General features: G+C 42.3%; 1 protein-coding gene and 1 pseudogene across 2 annotated transcripts in view; one reads left to right on the top strand and one right to left on the bottom strand.

Annotated features, from left to right (window-relative positions):
• The window catches only part of CCDC30 (coiled-coil domain containing 30), a gene marked incomplete at its 3' end in the record, with an annotated part of 116,489 nt that overhangs the window by 85,194 nt on the left and 12,178 nt on the right, over nt 1-19,117 (top strand). Inside the window, exons 13-16 of the mRNA XM_080801711.1 lie at nt 1,387-1,538; nt 5,960-6,122; nt 6,640-6,752; nt 18,475-18,616. Coding sequence (XP_080657837.1) covers nt 1,387-1,538; nt 5,960-6,122; nt 6,640-6,752; nt 18,475-18,616 — 570 coding nt within the window. The remainder of the gene's footprint in view (nt 1-1,386; nt 1,539-5,959; nt 6,123-6,639; nt 6,753-18,474; nt 18,617-19,117) is intronic.
• On the bottom strand, nt 3,721-4,785 carry LOC308340990 (glyceraldehyde-3-phosphate dehydrogenase-like; annotated as a pseudogene). The gene has a single exon. The product of its transcript is annotated as a glyceraldehyde-3-phosphate dehydrogenase-like (transcript).

Genomic DNA, 19,117 nt, shown 5'->3' with positions numbered 1-19,117 from the left:
CAATTTTGGGTGACACAAGGGTTTATAAAAAATAGGTAAACAAAAATAGACTTACCTAACAAAAAAAGTTTTTAATGATACTTTTAATCTAACATGTGAATTCTAAAATAAAATGATACATCTCTCTATCAAATTCATAAGTCTTATTTTTAGTTCTACCAGTGAATTGAAGAATGTATTACTGGTGCTAGGTGATATCCTAATAAGTACTTGGTTTGTAAGAGACTTCTGCTTTATTTTAAAATCTTGTGAATCTGGCTACACTGTAAAGAAACTAGACACGCTCACACGTTGCTGTTGGAAATATAAATTAGCCTAATACCTATAGAGCCAGGTTGGCATTATCTATTTTTTAAAAGATTTTATTTATTTGTTTGAGAGAGAGAGAGATCACAAGTAGGCAGAGATGCAGGCAGAGAGAAAGGAGGAAGCAGGCTCCCCACCAAGCAGAGAGCCTGATGTGGGGCTCCATCCCAGGACCCTGAGATCATGACCCGAGCCAAAGGCAGAGGCTTAACCCATTGAGCCACCCAGACACCCCTGCATTATCTATTAAACAAACAAGTAATAACCTTTGCCATAGCAAATTCTTATCTCATAATTTATTCTAAAACAATTGTTTGTAATAGCAAAAGATTGGAATCAATTTAAATATCCCATCAGTAGGGATCTACTTAAGTAAGTTATAGTATATCCTTATAGTAGAATAGTATGTGGCTATAAAAGAGAAGGCAATTCTACATAAACATGTAATACAGAAAAATCACCAAGTGTATTATTTTAAAAAAGCAAGGTGCAGGGGTACCTGGGTGGCTCAGTTGGTTAAGCCTCTGACTCTTGTTTCGGCTCAGGTCATGGTCTTGGGGTCATGAGATCGAGCCCTGTGGGGGGGCCTCTGCCCTGGGGTAGAGCCTGCTTAAGATTCTCCCTCTGCCCCTCCGCACCCCCCAAATTTTTTTAAAAAGGCAAGGTGCATAAGTACATATGATATGCCATCATTTGTGTAAAAAATATGTGTATGGGAGAGAACTGCATCATAATATTTATATGTGGGCATCAATAAATCTCTGGAAAGATACACAAGAAACTAATACCACTGATTACCTACGTGGTTGAGGAAAACTGGCAGGAAGACAGGATAGAGGTGAGAAGGAGTTTTCACTATATAACTTCGTTTACACAAACATACACTAAACTGTGCGAATGTATCATATATTGTGAAACGTAGGTAATTTATTTTAAAGTTAAAATAAACTTGGCTGTGCTCTTTACTCTAGACCAGATTTGTTTGTTAGCACGTTTGCTGGTTGCTTGTGGGGTATTTCCCTAACTGGAAAAAAGGTCAGACTTTTCTTAATGTTTTATTCACGAAATATTTCCTTCAAGATCCTGGATCTACAGCAGAAATTAGAACATGCTCAGAAAGTTTGTCTCTCCGACACTTGTATTTTGGGGATGAAGCAACTAGAGGAAAGGATAAAAGAAGCACTGGAAAATGAAGCTAAAACAAAGCAGCAATATCAAGAACAGCACAAGAGGTAAGAGGAACAAAGATGTCAGTGTCACGGGGGCTAACCACTGAGTGCACCCGCCTGTCCGCTTCCCGTGCATTTCCTCACTGTTCCTGCTGACGTGAACTCCGCAGGGCAACTTCTTATCACACTGTATTCTAGTTGCTTTCCTTGTTTGCTTTTCACACCAGAGTGTCAGATTTCTTCAAGGCTGGGATTACTTCTGTTGCTCTGAGACGCGTACGGTGCACCAGTCAGTTTTCTTGAATGACTGGATGACCTATGAAATATGGTACTCTGGGATTTGCTTTTCTAGTTTTAGCATGATTGGCGTAAAATGCAAACTGAATGAAATTGACTTTTGTATTTATCAGCGGATTTTCTTCAAAGAATTTCCAAGTACTTTATAGGCATCTTAATCATCAAGGATCTGTTGCCAGTTAGGAGCTTTCATTTTTTTTTTTTCTAAAATTATTACTATCACAATCCTTACTTAGATGACCTTCCTGGATGCCCTATACTTCAGTAACCGATGCTTCCTTTTTCTATGACACTCAGAGTGATTTGCATATATTGTAAGAAAAATATGGTTTTAGCCACTGAAAAGACATGTGGACATTCACATGTATTATGAAGTTGAGAAATTTACTTTCAATTTTAGTAAAAAGCTCTAGCATAGGGCGCGGCACTCAGTAGGTACTCAGAGATCTGACTGAATGAATCTTTGGGTAAGTAAATGAATGAATGTGTAAATGTATGAATGAATAATGAGTTCACTCAGTGAAGTACAGTAGAAAAACACTTGTCTCACTGCCGCATCTAACAGGATGGTAGGCCATCCTCCTGTTATGATACAGCTAGATCCCGAATAAACCATAAGCATACCTTTTAAAGTATTAGCCACGATAAAGCAAGAGAAAGCACTAACAGCAAACATATAATAAGCTCAAACAAAAACGATGAATGTAAATAAACTTCTAAGTCAGGGGGCAAGTAATAACATCAGCCCCAGGTTTGGGAAAAAGGAGCTGAGGAAGTTTGCCCCAAAGTGGGAGAGGTGAACTAGAGACTCTGATATTAAGCTGGGAGTCTTGAAGTGTTCCCCAGTAGACAGCTCCCTGGTTTCCCCAAATTATCTCTGGGGGAAAGCAACTCAGTTTAGGTATTAAGGATTCCCATATTATAAGTTTTTTATTTTTTTAAAAGATTTTATCTTTTTATTTGACAGAGAGAGAGTGAGCACAAGTAGGGGGAACAGCAGGCAGAGGGAGAGGGAGAAACAGGCTACCTGCCGAGTAGGGAGCTCAACGTGAGGCTCAATCCCAGGACCCTGGGATCATGACCTGAGCCAAAAGCAGACATTTAGTGACTGAGCCACCCAAACAACCTTGATTTTTAATTCCATGACATTATTTTAAACAGTTGTATAGCATTCTTTACATAGATATACTATAATTTATGTAAAATGCTTCTTAAACATTTTGTTACAAATAATGCTGCATGAATATCCTTGTGCATAGACTTTATGGTAAGCGTTACACTAAGGGAGGTTTAGGGTGCTGTGACAGTGCATAGCAGAGACACTTAATCTGGTCTAGGGAGCTCAAGAAAGCCTTGCTCAAAGAAAGCTATTTAAACTGAATGTGAGGTATTTGGGGTGGATGGCTCAATAGAGAATATTAGGGGAAGGAAGTCCTAGGAGAGGAAGATAAGGAAAAGGTTGGAGTTGTAGGGGAGGAATAAGGGTAGAGGATGACTTATTTCAGGAAGTGAAAAAAGTTCATTTTGCCTGTAACAAAATGGGGATAGAGTGAGTGGTAAGAAAACTAAGCTAGAAAGCTGAGCTAGCTAACAAGCTCTATTGAAGTGCTTGGACTTTATGATATGATGAGATTGTGATGTAGAAAGAGCACTCTGGTTGCTATGAAAGGAATGGATTGAGAGGTTGAAGCTGTTGGGGAGACAGGGAGTCCTCAATCTACTGATTTCTTAATTTCTTTTTTTTTAAGCTGGGTACAATATACTTTATTGATGGAACAGGACAATGTAGGGCTGCCCAAGCCCCTCCCCTTCTTCAAGGGGTCTGCGATGAAAACTGTGGCGGTCAGGAGATTTTCAGTGTGTTGGGAGATGAGTTGGGGCAAGGACTCCCCTGTGGTTGAGGTCCTCTCTCTTCTTGCTCTCGCTGAGGCTGGTGGTCAGGGGGCTCTTATTCCTTAGAGGTGATGTGGACTGTAAGGTCGACGACCCAGTTGCTGTAGCCAAATTCATTGTCATACCAGGAAATGAGCTAGACAAAGTGGTCATTGAGAGCAATGCCAGCCCCAGACCTGAAGGTGGAAGAGTGAGTGTCACTGTGAAAATCACAGGAGACAACCTGGTCTTTGGTGTAGCCCAGGATGCCCTTGAGGGAGCCCTGTGATGCCTGTTCCACCACCTTCTTGATGTCATTGTATTTGGTAGCTTTCTCCAGGCGGGAGGTCAGATCCATGACTAACATGTTGGGGGTGGGTATGAAGAAGGCCATGCCAGTGAGCTTCTCAGTCAGCTCAGGGATGACCTTGCCTATAGTCTTGATGGTGCCAGTAGAAGCAGATGATGTTCTGAGCAGCCCCTTGGCCATCACACCACAGCTTCCCGGAGGGGCTATCCACAGTCTTCTGAATGACAGTGATGGCATAGACTGTGGTCACGAGTCCCTCCACAATGTCAAAATTGTCATGGATGACCTTGGCCAGAGGAGCTAATCAGTTGGTGGTACAGGAGGCATTGCTGACAATCTTGAGGGAGTTGTCTTACTTCTCAAGGTTCATGCCCCTCACAGACATGGGGGTATCAACACAAGGGGCAGAGATGATGACCCTCTCGGTTCCCACCCTTCAAGTGAGCCCCAGCCTCCTCCATGGTGGTGAAGATCCCAGTGGACTCCACAACATACTCAGCACCAGCATCACCCCATTTGATGTTGGCAGGATCTTGCTCCTGGAAGATGGAGAGGGGCTTTTCCATTGATGACAAGTTTCCCATTCTCAGCCTTGCCTGTGCCATGGAATCTGCCATGGGTGGAATCATAGTGGAACATGTAGACTGTGTAGTTGAGGTCAGTGAAGGGGCCATTGATGGTGACAGTATCCACTTTGTCAGAGTTAAAAGCAGCCCTGGTGGCCAGGTGCCCAATATGACCAAATTCATTTACTCGGACCATTGTGTCTCAGGGACATGGCTGGCACTGCCCTGGAAGATGTGGCTGTCGATCTAATGGAGAGGAGCAGAGAGCCTTCTTAATTTCATTCATTGGCATAACTGGTTTATCTTTTCGTCTTTGCTCAAACTATATGTAATGTGGGAATTAATTTCTAACATATTCATCAATTGCTTTTTAAATTTTGACTTGCTATATTTCAATGACCATTTTCAACTCCTAAATTCCATTGTAGCTAACTCAAGTTTCTTTAGTGCCAGCAATTTAAAAACCTCCCTTTCAGCTCAAAATCTTATTACTTAGTCTGGCCCCTTGATCAGAAATTCAGAATGGAACCAAAAAAGAAGTAGACAATAAGAGGCAGGAATTGCTCAGGTCTGTAATGAATGAAATGAAAACAGAGATGAAGAGGGCAGTGCTGGTGCAGGAGTGGACATGAATGGCAGGAGGTAAGCTTACAGAGCCTGCATTTATATCAGGAACCATGACAAGAATTGGAGGCGTTGGAGGTTGAGAGGTATGAGTCCCATGTCTCAAATATCAATCTTTCCCAGGAATCCATTGGTTTTTCAGAAAACTGAAATTAGAGAAAGTGAGCTCATTTGTCCAATATCAGTAGTGACCTAGCATATAGGTACTACTCCATCACACTTATCGTATTCTTCTAGATAATCTCCTAAATCCAAAGAGCCTTATTGGAAATCCTCAGAAACTCTTCCACAAACTGTGGTCTGATGAGATTCCTTCTGAAGGAATTAAGTACTTATGGCCCCTCTGGAAAAGGGGGAACTTCCTCATCAAACACGGGCTCATTTATGATTCAGCTTCTGCAAGGTTAACACGTGTGCCTTAGTCTCAGTAGTGTGTGTAACGAACAGCACCGTATTGAACCAAGATCAAGGGACTCAACTTGTAAAGCAGAGAGGATGAGGGGAAAGAATAGAGAATTCAGGATTAGAGCCCTACGTCCATCTTGTTCTAGCAGGTTAATAAAAGCTCTCTGTGCCACAGCTTCCTCTGTGAAATAAGGGAAGTTACTTCCTCTTCAGAGGGTTGTTTTGTTGAGTGAGAGCAAGAACTAAGAAGAGCATCTGCCACAAAAGATGTCCCCTGTGTTGGTCTCTTTATTTTATGGACACATATCCTACCTCATTGAACCAGTAAAATCCCTTGTGATGATATAATAATTTTAGGTCAAAGAATTTCGTAAATTCAGTGTAATTTAATGTACATTCATTGCCCTCAGGAAACTCCTGGGTCAGAATGTAAAAGAGCTACAAAAGCAAGTGAGAATCTTACAAGAGAAAGGGAATCAATTGGAAATAACCAATTCTCAGCAGCAATCCAGAATTCAGCACCAGGAGGCCCAACTCAAACAACTGGAAGACGAAAAAAGAAAATTGGAAGAGGTAAGAAAGTAAATGGAGTCACTTCTCAGTTCTCCTATTCCCATAGACCCGAGTCACAGCTAATCGTTATTGAGGGCCCAGCATTTTACCCCTTAAGTTTAGCAGGAAAGCAGAATCTACTCTAGCTATCTCAAGCAGGAAAGGATTGAACACAGGGAATAACATGCTTACAAACTGTTGGAAGGGAGATGCCGGGATGAGGAGAATGTCAGAATGTCGGAAATTTGGGTAACTCCAGAAGTCCAGAAACCCCAGGGAAACCCACTCCTGCAGCCCCAGAGAGAGGGAGTTGCAGGAACACTCCCTGAACCCCTGTAAATGCCTCCTCTGCTGTCTGCCTGGTCACCTCCCCACTAGAGCTAGAGGACGACAGCTCTCCCCTCCCACTGCCCCCTAGACTGTGTGCAAGTGCCTCTCCTTTGTTGGAACTCTGCTGTCAAGAGTCTGGGAAGTGTAGTTTTCAAACTTCTAATCTTGCAGCACAAAATAGTCTCATTTTAAAAAAAATGTTTTTCAGCATCTCAAAAGCAACCGAGAATTATCAGAAAAGATATGTGGGCTGCAGCAGGAGAAGAAAGCACTCTGTGAAGAATATGGGCAGTTTCTGAAGCAGCTTGATGTCCATGTGAGGTAAACAAAAACGAGTTCCCTCTGAATCGGGAGTTCATGATTTTCCCCAAATACACCCTTTTCATTTGCCTTCGTGCTCTTCTCCCCTCGCATTCTTCGCTCTGTCTGACCACCCTCTCCTTGTTTCAACTCCTCATTTCAACTCATAATTCTTAGACTAGGAGTTGCCTTCTCCAAGAAGCCTTTCTCGATACCACCAGTCTGGACTGGGTGAAGTGCTCATTCTTTGTATGCTCATAGCCTTTGTACATGCCTCTTTGTATTTATTTCAGAACTTACCGCATTCTTTTGAAATAGTATGTTTCACTACCTGTCCTCCTCACCAGACTGTAGACTTTTCAAGGGCCTGGGCCATGGTCTTATGCATCTTTTTATCCATAGTCTGCAGTATATAGTAGGTGCTCAATAAAAAATGTGTTTCTGAACTTCTGGTTCTTTCTTCTATTCCCTGCTCATCATTCTACCAGATTCCTCCCACTCTCCTCCTTTCTGGAATGTAGCACAGTAGTTCAGAGTATAGACTCTGGAGCCATATTGCCTGGGTACAAATCCTGGTTCTACTAGAAACTAGCTGTGTGACCTTGGATACGTTATGTACCCTCTCTGTGCCTGAGGTCCCTCATCTTTAAAATGGACAACATAACAGTACTTTCTCATAAAGCTGTTATGAGAATTAAATGAATAAATATACATAAAGCGCTTGCTTAGATCAATGTCTAATGCACAGCTACTATTATATCTATTTTTTTTTTCGTTCTCTTTCCATGATCCACCTCTCTGCTCCCAGCTCTATAGTCTTCTACTCTATTCCTTCAATTAGACTGAAATTTCTTATTCTTTTGTATTCTTACTCACCTACGATGTTGATAGTATTAAAGATATTGATTTAAAAACCACTGTTTACTGCCCTTTAGGGTATTTTTGCTATTCCTTATCTTGCTTTGATTATCACATTACCGAGAAATGTAGAAACCATGGTTAGGGGATTATGCGTGGTTCAGTTCATGCCGCTTACAAATCTAAGGCTAGAACTCAGTCCTCTAATAACCTATATAGTGCTCTTTCCACCTCTTATCTTGGTATTAGAGTTGAAAGGATGAAGTGCTAGATCCAGAGCATATAAAATGCCACAATGCCTGCCAGATGCACTGATACTGAATCTAATGTGTGTATCCATTGCTTACCCAGAATCCTCCCTGTGTTCATGCCTAGTCTCTGGCAATAAACACAGTTTTGTGATTTTACTATCATAGCTTGGGTACAATTTTACATTCTTTTCCTCTTCGTGCTTTCTCATAAGCATTGTGCTTTGTTGCTACAGTCTTTGAATTTGCTTATTTCTGTAGAACATAATATTTCGTAAAGTTGCTATGCCCTTGCACTAATAGCAGCAGTTAAATGGGTTCCGATCGCTAAAGGAGACTAACAGAACCCAGGTACTAACAGTACCTTCCAAAGGTACAGCTCATTGCAGGAGAAGGATGTAGCAGCACAACAGGTTGAGGGTCAGGACGTGCATTGCCTCCCACGGCAGGCTTACAGCAGACAGTCCCAAGAGCTCCTGCAGGAGCCCCCAGACGCACTCCCTATGTTAGGGCCATGCCAGGATCCACTGCCTCTCTGGGGGTCAGGAATTACCAGTGTGTGCACCGAACACCTCACAACTGGGGGTCCCCAATGGAGTCTCAGCTGAGTTTTGTTTTTTGTTTTTTTGTTTTTTTCCTGCTGGTCATGGGAGCGTATGTCTGCCAGGTAACCAGCCTCAACAGCACAGCCTTCTGGAGGTCTGCTGAGACCAAGTACATATCCTCAGTCTCACTGTTATCAGGAAACAGTGCTGACAAGCTGGGGCAAACTGCCGTCAGACTCCTCAGTCCTGTGATTACAAACCAATGCAGCTTTTTTTTTTTTTTTTAAAGGAGTGTTTGCCACATCCACTACTTTTTTTTTTTTTAAGATTTTATTTATGTATTGACAGATAGAGATCACAAGTAGGCAGAGAGGCAGGCAGAGAGAGAGGAGGAAGCAGGCTCCCCGCCGAGCAGAGAGCCCGATGTGGGGCTCGATCCCAGGACCCCGGGATCACGACCCGAGCCGAAGGCAGAGGCCTTAACCCACTGAGCCACCCAGGCGCCCCAACCAATGCAGCTTTAATCAGCATGTCTCATTGCTTGACCAGTGGTCAGTGCAAGCAAGAACTTAGCAAAACAGCTCAGGTCAGTTCTAGGCCTGCTGGAATCAACCCTCACAACACAGTCCTAATTGAGTTAAGAATTATTCACTGGTCCTATGAATGATATTTTTACTCCGAATAACACAGAAAAGAAGTATTTTGGTTTGTGTATGCATATATAAGTATATAAACACTTTTTGTATACATATCTATATGTACACTTTTTGATATGTGTGTGTATACATATGTGTATATATATATATACACACACTTTTTGTTTAAAACATTATTTTTATAGAATGAATTCCCGGGAGTGGAATTACTGGTCAAAAACCTGGAACGCTAGATCTTAAAAAGTATTGACAAACATTTGGAAACATCCCGCCAAAATTTTCTGCCATTATCATATAAGAGTAGCAATTACACCATCCTCATTAGCATTGGGTGCTGCCATTATAGGGAGGGCTCTGATGACATTTTCCCCAATACTCTTTGTTTTAATTGAGGTATAATTGGCATATAATAAAGGCACAGATTTAGGGCACCTGGGCGGCTCAGTGGGTTAAGCCTCTGCCTTCAGCTTGGGTCATAATCTCAGGGTCCTGGGATTGAGCACCACATTGGGCTCTCTGCTCAGCAGGGAGCCTGCTTCTCCCTCTCTCTGCCTGTCTCTCTGCCTACTTGTGACATCTCTCTCTCTGTTAAATAAATAAATAAAATCTTAAAAAAAAAATAAAGGCAGAGATTCGAATGTATACACCCGGATACCTACTACCCCATTCAAGATCCAGAACATTTCCATTATCCCTTAAGGTTCTATCTGGACTTTTTTTTTTAAAAGACTTTATTTATTTATTTATTTGACAGATAGAGATCACAAGTAGACAGAGAGAAAGGCAGAGAGAGAGGGAGAAGCAGGCTCCCCGCTGAGCAGAGAGCCCGATGCGGGGCTCGATCCCAGGACCCTGGGATCATGACCTGAGCCAAAGGCAGAGGCTTTAACCCACTGAGCCACCCAGGCGCCCTTCTGGACTTTTTGGCGTTAATCTGCATCTCCTGAGTCCCTCGCCTCCTCCCAGACATCCACTCTCCTGAGCTCTGTCTCTTCTAGTACTTCATTTAAATGGATTCTTACCACATGTAATTTTTTGTGTCTGACTTCTTTTGCTCAACCTATTCTGTGATTTTTAATGCTCACTTATGGTCATAAATATTTGTCATTTTATTTTAAATTTCTTTGATGGTTAGTGAGACTGAATATTTTCCCATGCTATTTGCCCATTGCCTTTAGGACAGCAGGTCCTAACCCTAGTTGCATGTGCCTGGGCCCCAACATAGGTCAGTTAGATCAGAATCTGTGGGGATAGGGCTTAAGGATCAGCATTTTGACAAAAGCTTCCCCATGTGATTCTGATGTGCGATCCAACGTTAAAAACACAGCTTTAGGAAAGAAAATGGAAGGAATTGTCAAAACTCTAGGTTCATTTTTGTTTTCGTTCTCCCAATCCCAGCCCTGACCTTTATAGGCAATGCTTGTTTTTTCCATGTTTTCCCAACCACTCTTCCAGAGGAACAAATTTCTTGCCCTTTTGAAAGAAAAATAATAGCAAAGTCTGTCTGGTTTTGCTTAAGCGTAAGCAAGAAATTGTCCCTAAATTTTAGACCATGAGTATTGTGCTGCCTCATAGATCTAGTAGTTAATAAAGCCAAAAATAAAGTTAGAAAACCCGCATGTTCTTCAGGCAAGTTGGCCAACTGAGCTTCTGACCAAACCAAGAAGTGTGCCAACGAGCCAGCCAGCAATGGCGAGAGAAGGCTCCCAGCCCTCAGCAGCTGTACTGCATTGACATACTCTTCCAGCCATGCATTACACTACAGACAGAAGCCTGAGTATCCAGCAATAGGAGCTAGTTAGGTCAAGCATATTATACTCACCTGATGGAAGTCCTGGCAACTGAAAAAGATGGGGGCCCTGAAGACTAGACAGTGGCATGGGGAAACGCTTACAATATAATAAACGGAGAGAGTGTAAGATGAAAATTTTAATGTAGGCAGTGTCTAAACAAAAAGCACTTATAAAAAGACTAGAAATACAACACTATTTATTTATTTTTTTAAAGATTTTATTTATTTATTTGACAGACAGAGATCACAAGTAGGCAGAGAATGAGACAGAGAGAGAGGGGGAAGCAGGCTCCCCACTGAGCAGAGAGCCCAATACGGGGCTCGATCCTAGGACCCTGAGATCATGACCTGAGCCGAAGGCAGAAGCTTAACCCACTGAGCCACCCAGGTGCCCCTACAACACTATTTTAATACTGATCATACTGGGAGTTGGGTTTTCTTCCCAAATTTTCTATAGTATATCCTCTTAGTTTTAAAAATAAATTAATTTCGGGGCACCAGGGTAGCGTAGTTAAGCATCCGACTCTTGTTTTCAGCTCAGGTGGTGATCTCAGGGTCATGACCTCAAGCCCCACGTGGGGCTCCATGCTCAGCGGGGTGTCTGCTTAAGACTCTCTCTCCCTCTCTTCTTGCCCCTTCCCCCTCAAATAAATAAATAAATCTTTTTTAAAGATTAATTTCTTAATAGGCCAAATGGCAGAATAAAAAAGAAAGCAGCTAAGATTTGGGTTTTAATATCCTTGGGCAGGATGGGTAAAATAAATCCCAGAAATACACGCTGTGTTTCAAATGATGTCAAAACATCAGAATAACCGTGAACAGCTGAGAAACCTGGAGAACCACAGGGAGGTTGTTTGTACACTGCTAGATGTTACACCTCTGAAGCTGCGGACCAGGGGTGCTGAAACCCGGTGGTATCTTCTGCCAGGCTCTTTCTAGTAAAAAGGGAAATGAGAACATTTATGAGATGTAGACATCTCCCTGTCGAGAACCCAAGTCACAGCAGCAGTAATCGTGAACACAGTTCTGCAAAAGTATGTACCTCCTCTTATGTAGTGGTTACTACAAGGGTCACAGAACTGAGCAGGCCTGGGGCAGTTTTATGAACCCAAGTATCTAGACCAACTCTATTAATTAGGATGTAGGCTGAGTTGCTGGAGCAGAGACCCTGAATAACAATGTCTTTTGAAAGGAAAAGGTTTCTCTCCTACATAACAGCACAGACATAAGCAGTCCAGGATGGGTTTGGTGCATCAGTGTATCAGGAGTCTAGACTCCTTTATCTCATAGCTCCAGCATCTTTCACGTGTTGCCTTTATCCACATTCAAGCCAACCAAAAGGAAGATGGGAAAGCAAGGATGTTCCACTTGCCTTTAAGACACACTGCTTCAACTCATGTCCTATTGGCCAGAACTTACTCACATTTTCATTCCATCTACCTGGAAGGAAAGTCAGGAAGAGTAGTTCATTTTTTTTTAAATTTATTTGACAGACAGAGATCACAAGTAGGCAGAGAGAGAGAGAGAGAGAGAGGAGAAGCAGGCTCCCCACTGAGCAGAGAGACCTATGTGGGACTCCATCCCAGCACTCTGGGATCATGACCTGAGCCGAAGGCAGAGTCTTTAACCCACTCAGCCACCCAGGTGCCCCAAGAGTAGTTCATTTTTATGGGCAACCAAATGCCCAGCTGAAAATTGGGGGGTCTATAATGGCAGAAGAAGGAGAACATGGACTGGGGACAACCCCAGCAGTCAGTCACTGCCAAATACACTGACATTCTGTATCAAGCCTGGTATGTATGTCTCTGGCCTCCAGGAATCCGAACTTCTCAGCTGGGTGTCTGGCTAACAGCTAAGTTAATCTCCTAAGGGAAAGCATGCAAAATGATTCTTTCCTGTACAATCAGCAAGTAGGAAAGAGAGGGACACTATTTTGAAAATTAGGAGAGTCTTGCAAAAACATTTTTAGGGGTAAGACATAATTTGCAAGACCAGAAGACGCTCTTGGAGTAGCTCTTCCATCACAGTTTGACTAAAATTAGCATCTAGGTAAGTCTGCTTTGCTCCTTCCCTCCCATCTGGTTCCTACCTAGTTCTTACATAAAACAAAATATTGAGCCCATACAAATATCATCAATTAATTTATGACAAAGAAACCAAGAATATACAGTGGGGAAGGGACAGATTCTCCAATAAATAGTGTTGGGGAAACGGGATGGCTACATGCAAAAGAATGAAGCTGGACCACTATCTTATACCATGCACAAAAATTTACTCAAAATGGATTAAAGACTTGAATACAGGACCTGAAATGTAGGCCTACCTACGTCGAATATCATATTCAATGGTGAAAGGCTAAATGCTTTTCCTATAAGATTAGGAGGTATAAACTTTCAGATATAAAATAAATAAATCATGGGGATGTTATGTATAGCATGGTGACTAGTTAGTGGTATTGTATTGCATCTTTGAAAGTTGCTAAGAGAGTAAGTCTTAAAACTTCTCATCAGAAGAAAAAAATTCTTTGTATGGTGACAAATGTTAATTAGGCTGTGGTGATCATTTTGCAATATATACAAATATCAAATCATCATGTTATATACCTAAAACTAATATAATATTATATGTCAATTATACCTCAGTTTATTCTTTTTAAAGATTTTATTTATTTAATTTAGTATTTACTTATTTATTTATCTCCTTTTTTTTTTTTAAAAGATTTTACTTATTTGACAGACAGAGATCACAAGTAGGCAGAGAGGCAGGCAGAGGAGGGGTGGGGGAAGCAGTCTGCCCGCCGAGCAGAGAGCCCGATGCGGGGCTCGATCCCAGGACCCTGAGATCACGACCTGAGCCCAAGGCAGAGGCTTTGCTCACTGAGCCACCCAGGCGCCCCTTATTTATTTATCTCTTAGAGAGACTAGTGAAAGAGAGAGAGTGAGCCCGACCAGTAGGGGCAGAGGGAGAGGGACAGAGAGAATCTTGAGCAGACTCTGTACTGAGCAGTGCCCAATGTGGGGATTGATCTCACAACCCCAAGATCATGACCTGAGCCAAAACCAAGAGTCAGACGCTCAACCAACAGAGCCACCCAGGCATCCCAATTTTAAAAATAATAAAATTTAATTTTCAAAAGTTGAAAAATTGATATGTTACCGTGAGAAATCAGCAGCGTCTGGTTTGCTTGGCTTTGCTGTTATTATAGCATTGCTGTATAGTGGGAGATCACAGGCTCTGGGGGCAGATTCTCTCTGTAGGAGTAATTCCTTCTGTGTCAGGAGGCCCCAAGAGCACCCTCAGGTTTGGTGATTCATCAGGACTCACAGAACTCAGAAAAGCTGTTATACTCATGGTTATGGTTTGTATTACAGTGAAAGGATGCAGATTAAAATCAGCAGAGGAAAAAGGCACATAGGATAGAGTCCAGGAGAGACCAGACACAAGCAACCTTCCCGATGTCCTCTCCCAGTGGAGTAGAATGGGCAGTACATAATCCTCTCGGCAATGGCATATGACAACATGTATGAAGCGTTCCCAACCATGAAAACTCACCTGGGCCCTAACATCCAGAGATTTTATCAGGGGTCAGTCACAGAGATGTGGAGTGCCCCAGTGATTAACCTTAACTACTCAGTCTCTAGTCCCCCAAATGCCCAAGGTCAGATTGACACAACATGGTCCAGGGGTCTAGGTGAACAAAAATGCACTCACCATAAATCATACTGTTAGCATAAAATATTGGTGTGGCCCAAGGCCACAGGTGAACAAAGTTGTTGTTACCAAGCAGCATATTCCAAAGGCTTAGAGATTGTCTCCCAGGAGCCAGTCAAGGAATGTGAAGGGTTTGGATATCCCCGTCCCACCAAGTTAACATTCCTGCACAGCCTGTCTCCTGATTCATAGAGTATGGACATGGGCTACACAAATTTGTTTTAAAATCAAAGGAGGTGTCTTGTGAAAAGCCTGGAGTACAGGTTTTTAGTTAGTTCCCTTCACTTAAGTTAGGGCTTCCCCCAGTTTAAGTGTCAGAGGTAAGATCGGGTAAGATCAGATCGTTGACATGTGCAAACTGCCTGCCACCACAGGCCTGACTGACTATGCCCTCAAGTGCTTACAGTAACAAAGAATAGCTTTCTCATTCCTTAAACACTTTTATTTTCTCATTCCTTAAACGCTTTTGTTTTCTCATTCCTTAAGCACTTTTTTTTTTTAAAATTAGAATGGCATTACCTAAATGTCTAGCCATTCAGGGAGAGTCAGGGGCTATAGAGACCATTAGAATAGTTTTTTTTTAAGATTTTATTTATTTATTTGAGAGAGAGCACGAGTGGGGGGGGGGGGAGCAGAGGGAGAGGAAGAAGCAGACTCCCCCTGCTGAGCAGGCAGCCTGACACGGGGCTCAATCCCAGCACCCTGGGGCCATGACCTGAGTGAAGGCAGACGTTTAACTGACTGAACTACCCAGGCTCCCCTCATTAGAATACTTTTTGCTTTCCCTCAAAAAGTTGAAACTACCCTATGACACAACAATTTCACCATTAGGGACTTAGCCCAAAGATACAAATGTAGTGATCCAAAGGGGCAGCTGCACCCCAATAGTTATAGCAGCAATGTCCACAATAACCAAACAATGGAAAGAATGTAGATGTCCATCAACAGATGAATGGATAAAGAAGATGTGGCATATATATATATATACATACATATACATGCAATGGACTATTACTCAGCCATCAGAAAGAATGAAATCTTGCCATTCACAATGATGTGGATGGATCTAGAGGGTATTATGCTGAGCAAAATAAGTCAATCAGAGAAAGACAATTATCATATGATCTCATATGTGGAATTTAAGAAAAAAAAACAGGATCATAGGAGAAGAGAGGAAAAAATGAAACAAAATGAAATGAGAGAGGGAGACAAACCATAAGAGATTCCTAATCGTAGGAAACAAACTGAGGGTTGCTGGAGGGCAGGGGTGTGAGGGGACGGGGTAACTGGGTGATGGACATTAAGGAGGCACATGATGTAATGAGCACTGGGTATTATATACAACTGATGAATCGCTGACCTCTGCCTCTGAAACTAATAGTACATTATATATGAATTAATTGAAATTACAAAAAGAAAGAAGAAAAAAGAAAACTTAAGGAAAAATCAGGTTTCTATTGTTTTCTTTTTTTATACAAATGTCTCCCAGGATGTTTTCCACATTAAACTAAGTTATATACCAAAAAAGAAAGAAAGAAAGATTTTTCTTTAGAATAGTTTTGTTGTTTTAAAAGTAACAGGATGTAATTGACCACAAAACAAAACAAGAAAACCCACCTGACATATTTAGACTGAAATTTTTTTCTCATAGAACAAGAAATCTGGAGGAAGGTGATTGCTGAGGTAGATTCCGCGGCTCAGCAGTGTCATTAAGCACCAGGCTCTTCCCTTCGTTCTGCTCTGCTGTGCTTGGTGGGTCGGTCCCTTAGTCTTTAGATTTGTCACATCATGGTTACAAAGCAGTGACCGCAGTTGCCAGTGGCGCAGCCCCAGCAGAGGGCAGCCAGGGCAGAGAGGGATGGTTTCTCAAGTTCCTAGAAGTGCGCAGCAGGTGCACCTGTCTCACAAGCCCATCCCCCAGCCACACACACACACACACACACACACCTGCACCCTACCAACTTTTCTTGAGATCAAGGGCTCCCTGAATGAAATCTGGGTTTTGTTAGCAGGAAAGAAGAAAGAATATATACCTGCACCTTATAGCCCGCCACAAGTAGTCTGTTTATAATGAAGTGGAAGTGATGAGGGGCTCCCTCCCCAATATGCCCAGGGCTTTCTCTCAAGCTTGGGCCTGCACTGGAATCCCCGGAGGACTGCTCCACTCCCAGAGTTTATGATTCTGTAGTTCTGAGACAGAGCCGGAGACTTTGCATTCCCAGCAAGTTCCCAGGTGAGGCTGATGTTGCCGATCAGAACACAGTTTGAGAATCCCTGCTGTAGACTTAGAGAAAAACCTGTTTAGGGACGTTAGCTGCCACAAGCGTTCTCAGCGGGCAGCGGTTTGCCTCCCAGGACAAGGGGACATTTCACAATGTCTGAAGATATTTTGGGTTGTCACACTGTAGAAGGTACTACTGGCATTTAGTGGGTCGAGGCCAAGGATGCTGCTAGGCATTCTGCAATGCACAGTTTAGACATCCGCAACAAAGAATTATCTGGCACAAAATGTCAATAGGACAGAGGTCAAGAAATCCTAGTTTGGAGTGATTTTGTGTTATCAGATCTAATAGGTTCAAAGTAAAATTTCTCCGCAATTTTTCATTTGCAGAAGTGCTTTCTGAATAATGATATTCTTCTTTGGAAAGCATAGTCATCTTCAAAGAGGTTTGCCTAGTGGTGGTATTGAGGCTTTAATCTGTTTTCTTGTTTACTCAGGTTAGCTGTAATAGCAGCTTGAAACGGTAATGTAGATTTTTGTTCTTTTTTTATAAACACTTTATTGATATAATTGACATACCATACAACTCACCCACTTAAAGTGTACAATTCAGTGGCTTTTAGTGTACCTCTGTCACCACAATCAATTTTAGAACATTTCATTACCCCCAAAAGAAACCCTTTAGTTATCATCTGCCATCCCCCATCTCCTTCCCCACCTCCAGCCCTAGACAACCAGGAATCCTCTATATTTGCCTCTTCTGAACATTACATAGAAGTGGAATCATAGAACACTTGGTCCTTTGTGAGTGACTTCTTTCACTTAGCATAATGCTTTCAAGTTTCCTCTATGCAGTAGCGTGGATCAGCACTTCATTCCTTTTCGTGACACAATCATGTTTTCATATTCCATGTTTTGCTTATTCTTTCATCAGTTGTTGGTCTTTGGGTTGTTTCCACCTTTTGGCTATTGTGAATAGTGCTACTATGAATATTCACATGCAAGCTTTTGTGTGGACAAATGTTTTCATTTCTCTAGAGTAGATGCCTAGGAGTAGAGCTGCTGGGCCCTACAGTCAGGCTTTTTCCGAAGAGGCTGCACTATTTGACCAGAAGTGTTTGAGAGTTCCAATTTCTCTACATCTTTGCTAGCACTTGTTATTGTCTTCTTTTTTATTTTAGCCAGTCTGGTGGGTGGGAAGTAGTCTCTCACTGTAGCTTTGATTTATGTTTCCTTAACAGCTAATGATGTTGAACATCATTCAAATGCTTATTGGCGATAAGTCTGATTTATGTCAGAATCTGAGTTAGAGTCTTGAGCAGAGACCTGCCTAGAATTGGCCTCCCGAAGTCCAGACTCAGAGCAAGGACCAAGAGTGGACTCAGTTATCAGAGACTGAAGTGGGTTATATCACTGTCCAAGGGTATAGACAAGAATTCGAAACTTAAATTAACGACTGAACTCCATGGAACAGGATTCAGAATTACAGGAATCAAAAGTCAAGTTGGGGGTGACTAAAGCTGGTGCTGTTTAGGGGGTTACCCTTAGTCCATTCCCCCACTTGGGGGCCAGAAGTCCTGCAGATGGAAGGCAGGAAAGTACCTGCCTCTGGTGAAAGCAAGAGGAGAAAACCCAAGAAAGGTGCACAGTGAGAAAGCAACATAAATGTCCACTGTGCTCAGCTGCGCCTCTATTTAAATTTACTTTTATAGAAACTATAGTGAGAAACATCACCATCACAAAGCCAAGCTTCGCAGAGTCAAGGACCATTTAGGTCACAAAGTAGAACTACGAGATAAGAGAATTGAACAACTGGAAAATGAAATCAGAGGTCTGCGGCAGCAAATGGAAAAGGTGAGCAGAAAGGTGACGAGTTCCCCAGTGCGCTGTGGCTCAGCTCATTCAAGAAAACCCACTCGTGCTTTGACTCTCTTGTGGCCTCTTCATACCCTAGGTTCCCATTTCCTTCCTTTGTACCTTCTTTTGATGTGAGTAATTCTGCCAAAAATATGTAAGACTCATGGTGCTGGTAAACTGAATCAGACACTGAAAATATCCCGCACTTCCAACTCCGGTCGGTGTCTTGTCTTCAAATGACAATGTCTGCTCTTAAATATCCGTCAGCAGAGACTTCCAGACTGCCCTCCATAGCGCATTCCTACTTCACATTGCCCTCATTTTGCCTCAAACTTCCATCAGTTTTAAATGGCAGGGAAAACTGGTGACCCCTATTTATCAGTCCCTGTATAGTATCTGCAGGCTTTTTTTTTTTTTCCTAAATATCTATGTCTTCATCTTTGTGCCATTGCCCCTGTGACTTACTGGTAGGCAGGAGGAAAGTGAGACCAATGGCAT

Source organism: Martes martes, assembly GCF_963455335.1.
Source record: "Martes martes genome assembly, chromosome: 4".
Classification (NCBI taxonomy): Eukaryota; Metazoa; Chordata; class Mammalia; order Carnivora; family Mustelidae; genus Martes; species Martes martes.
The sequence above is the reverse complement of the archived record's forward strand: the minus strand, read 5'-3'. Positions and strand labels throughout refer to the sequence as shown.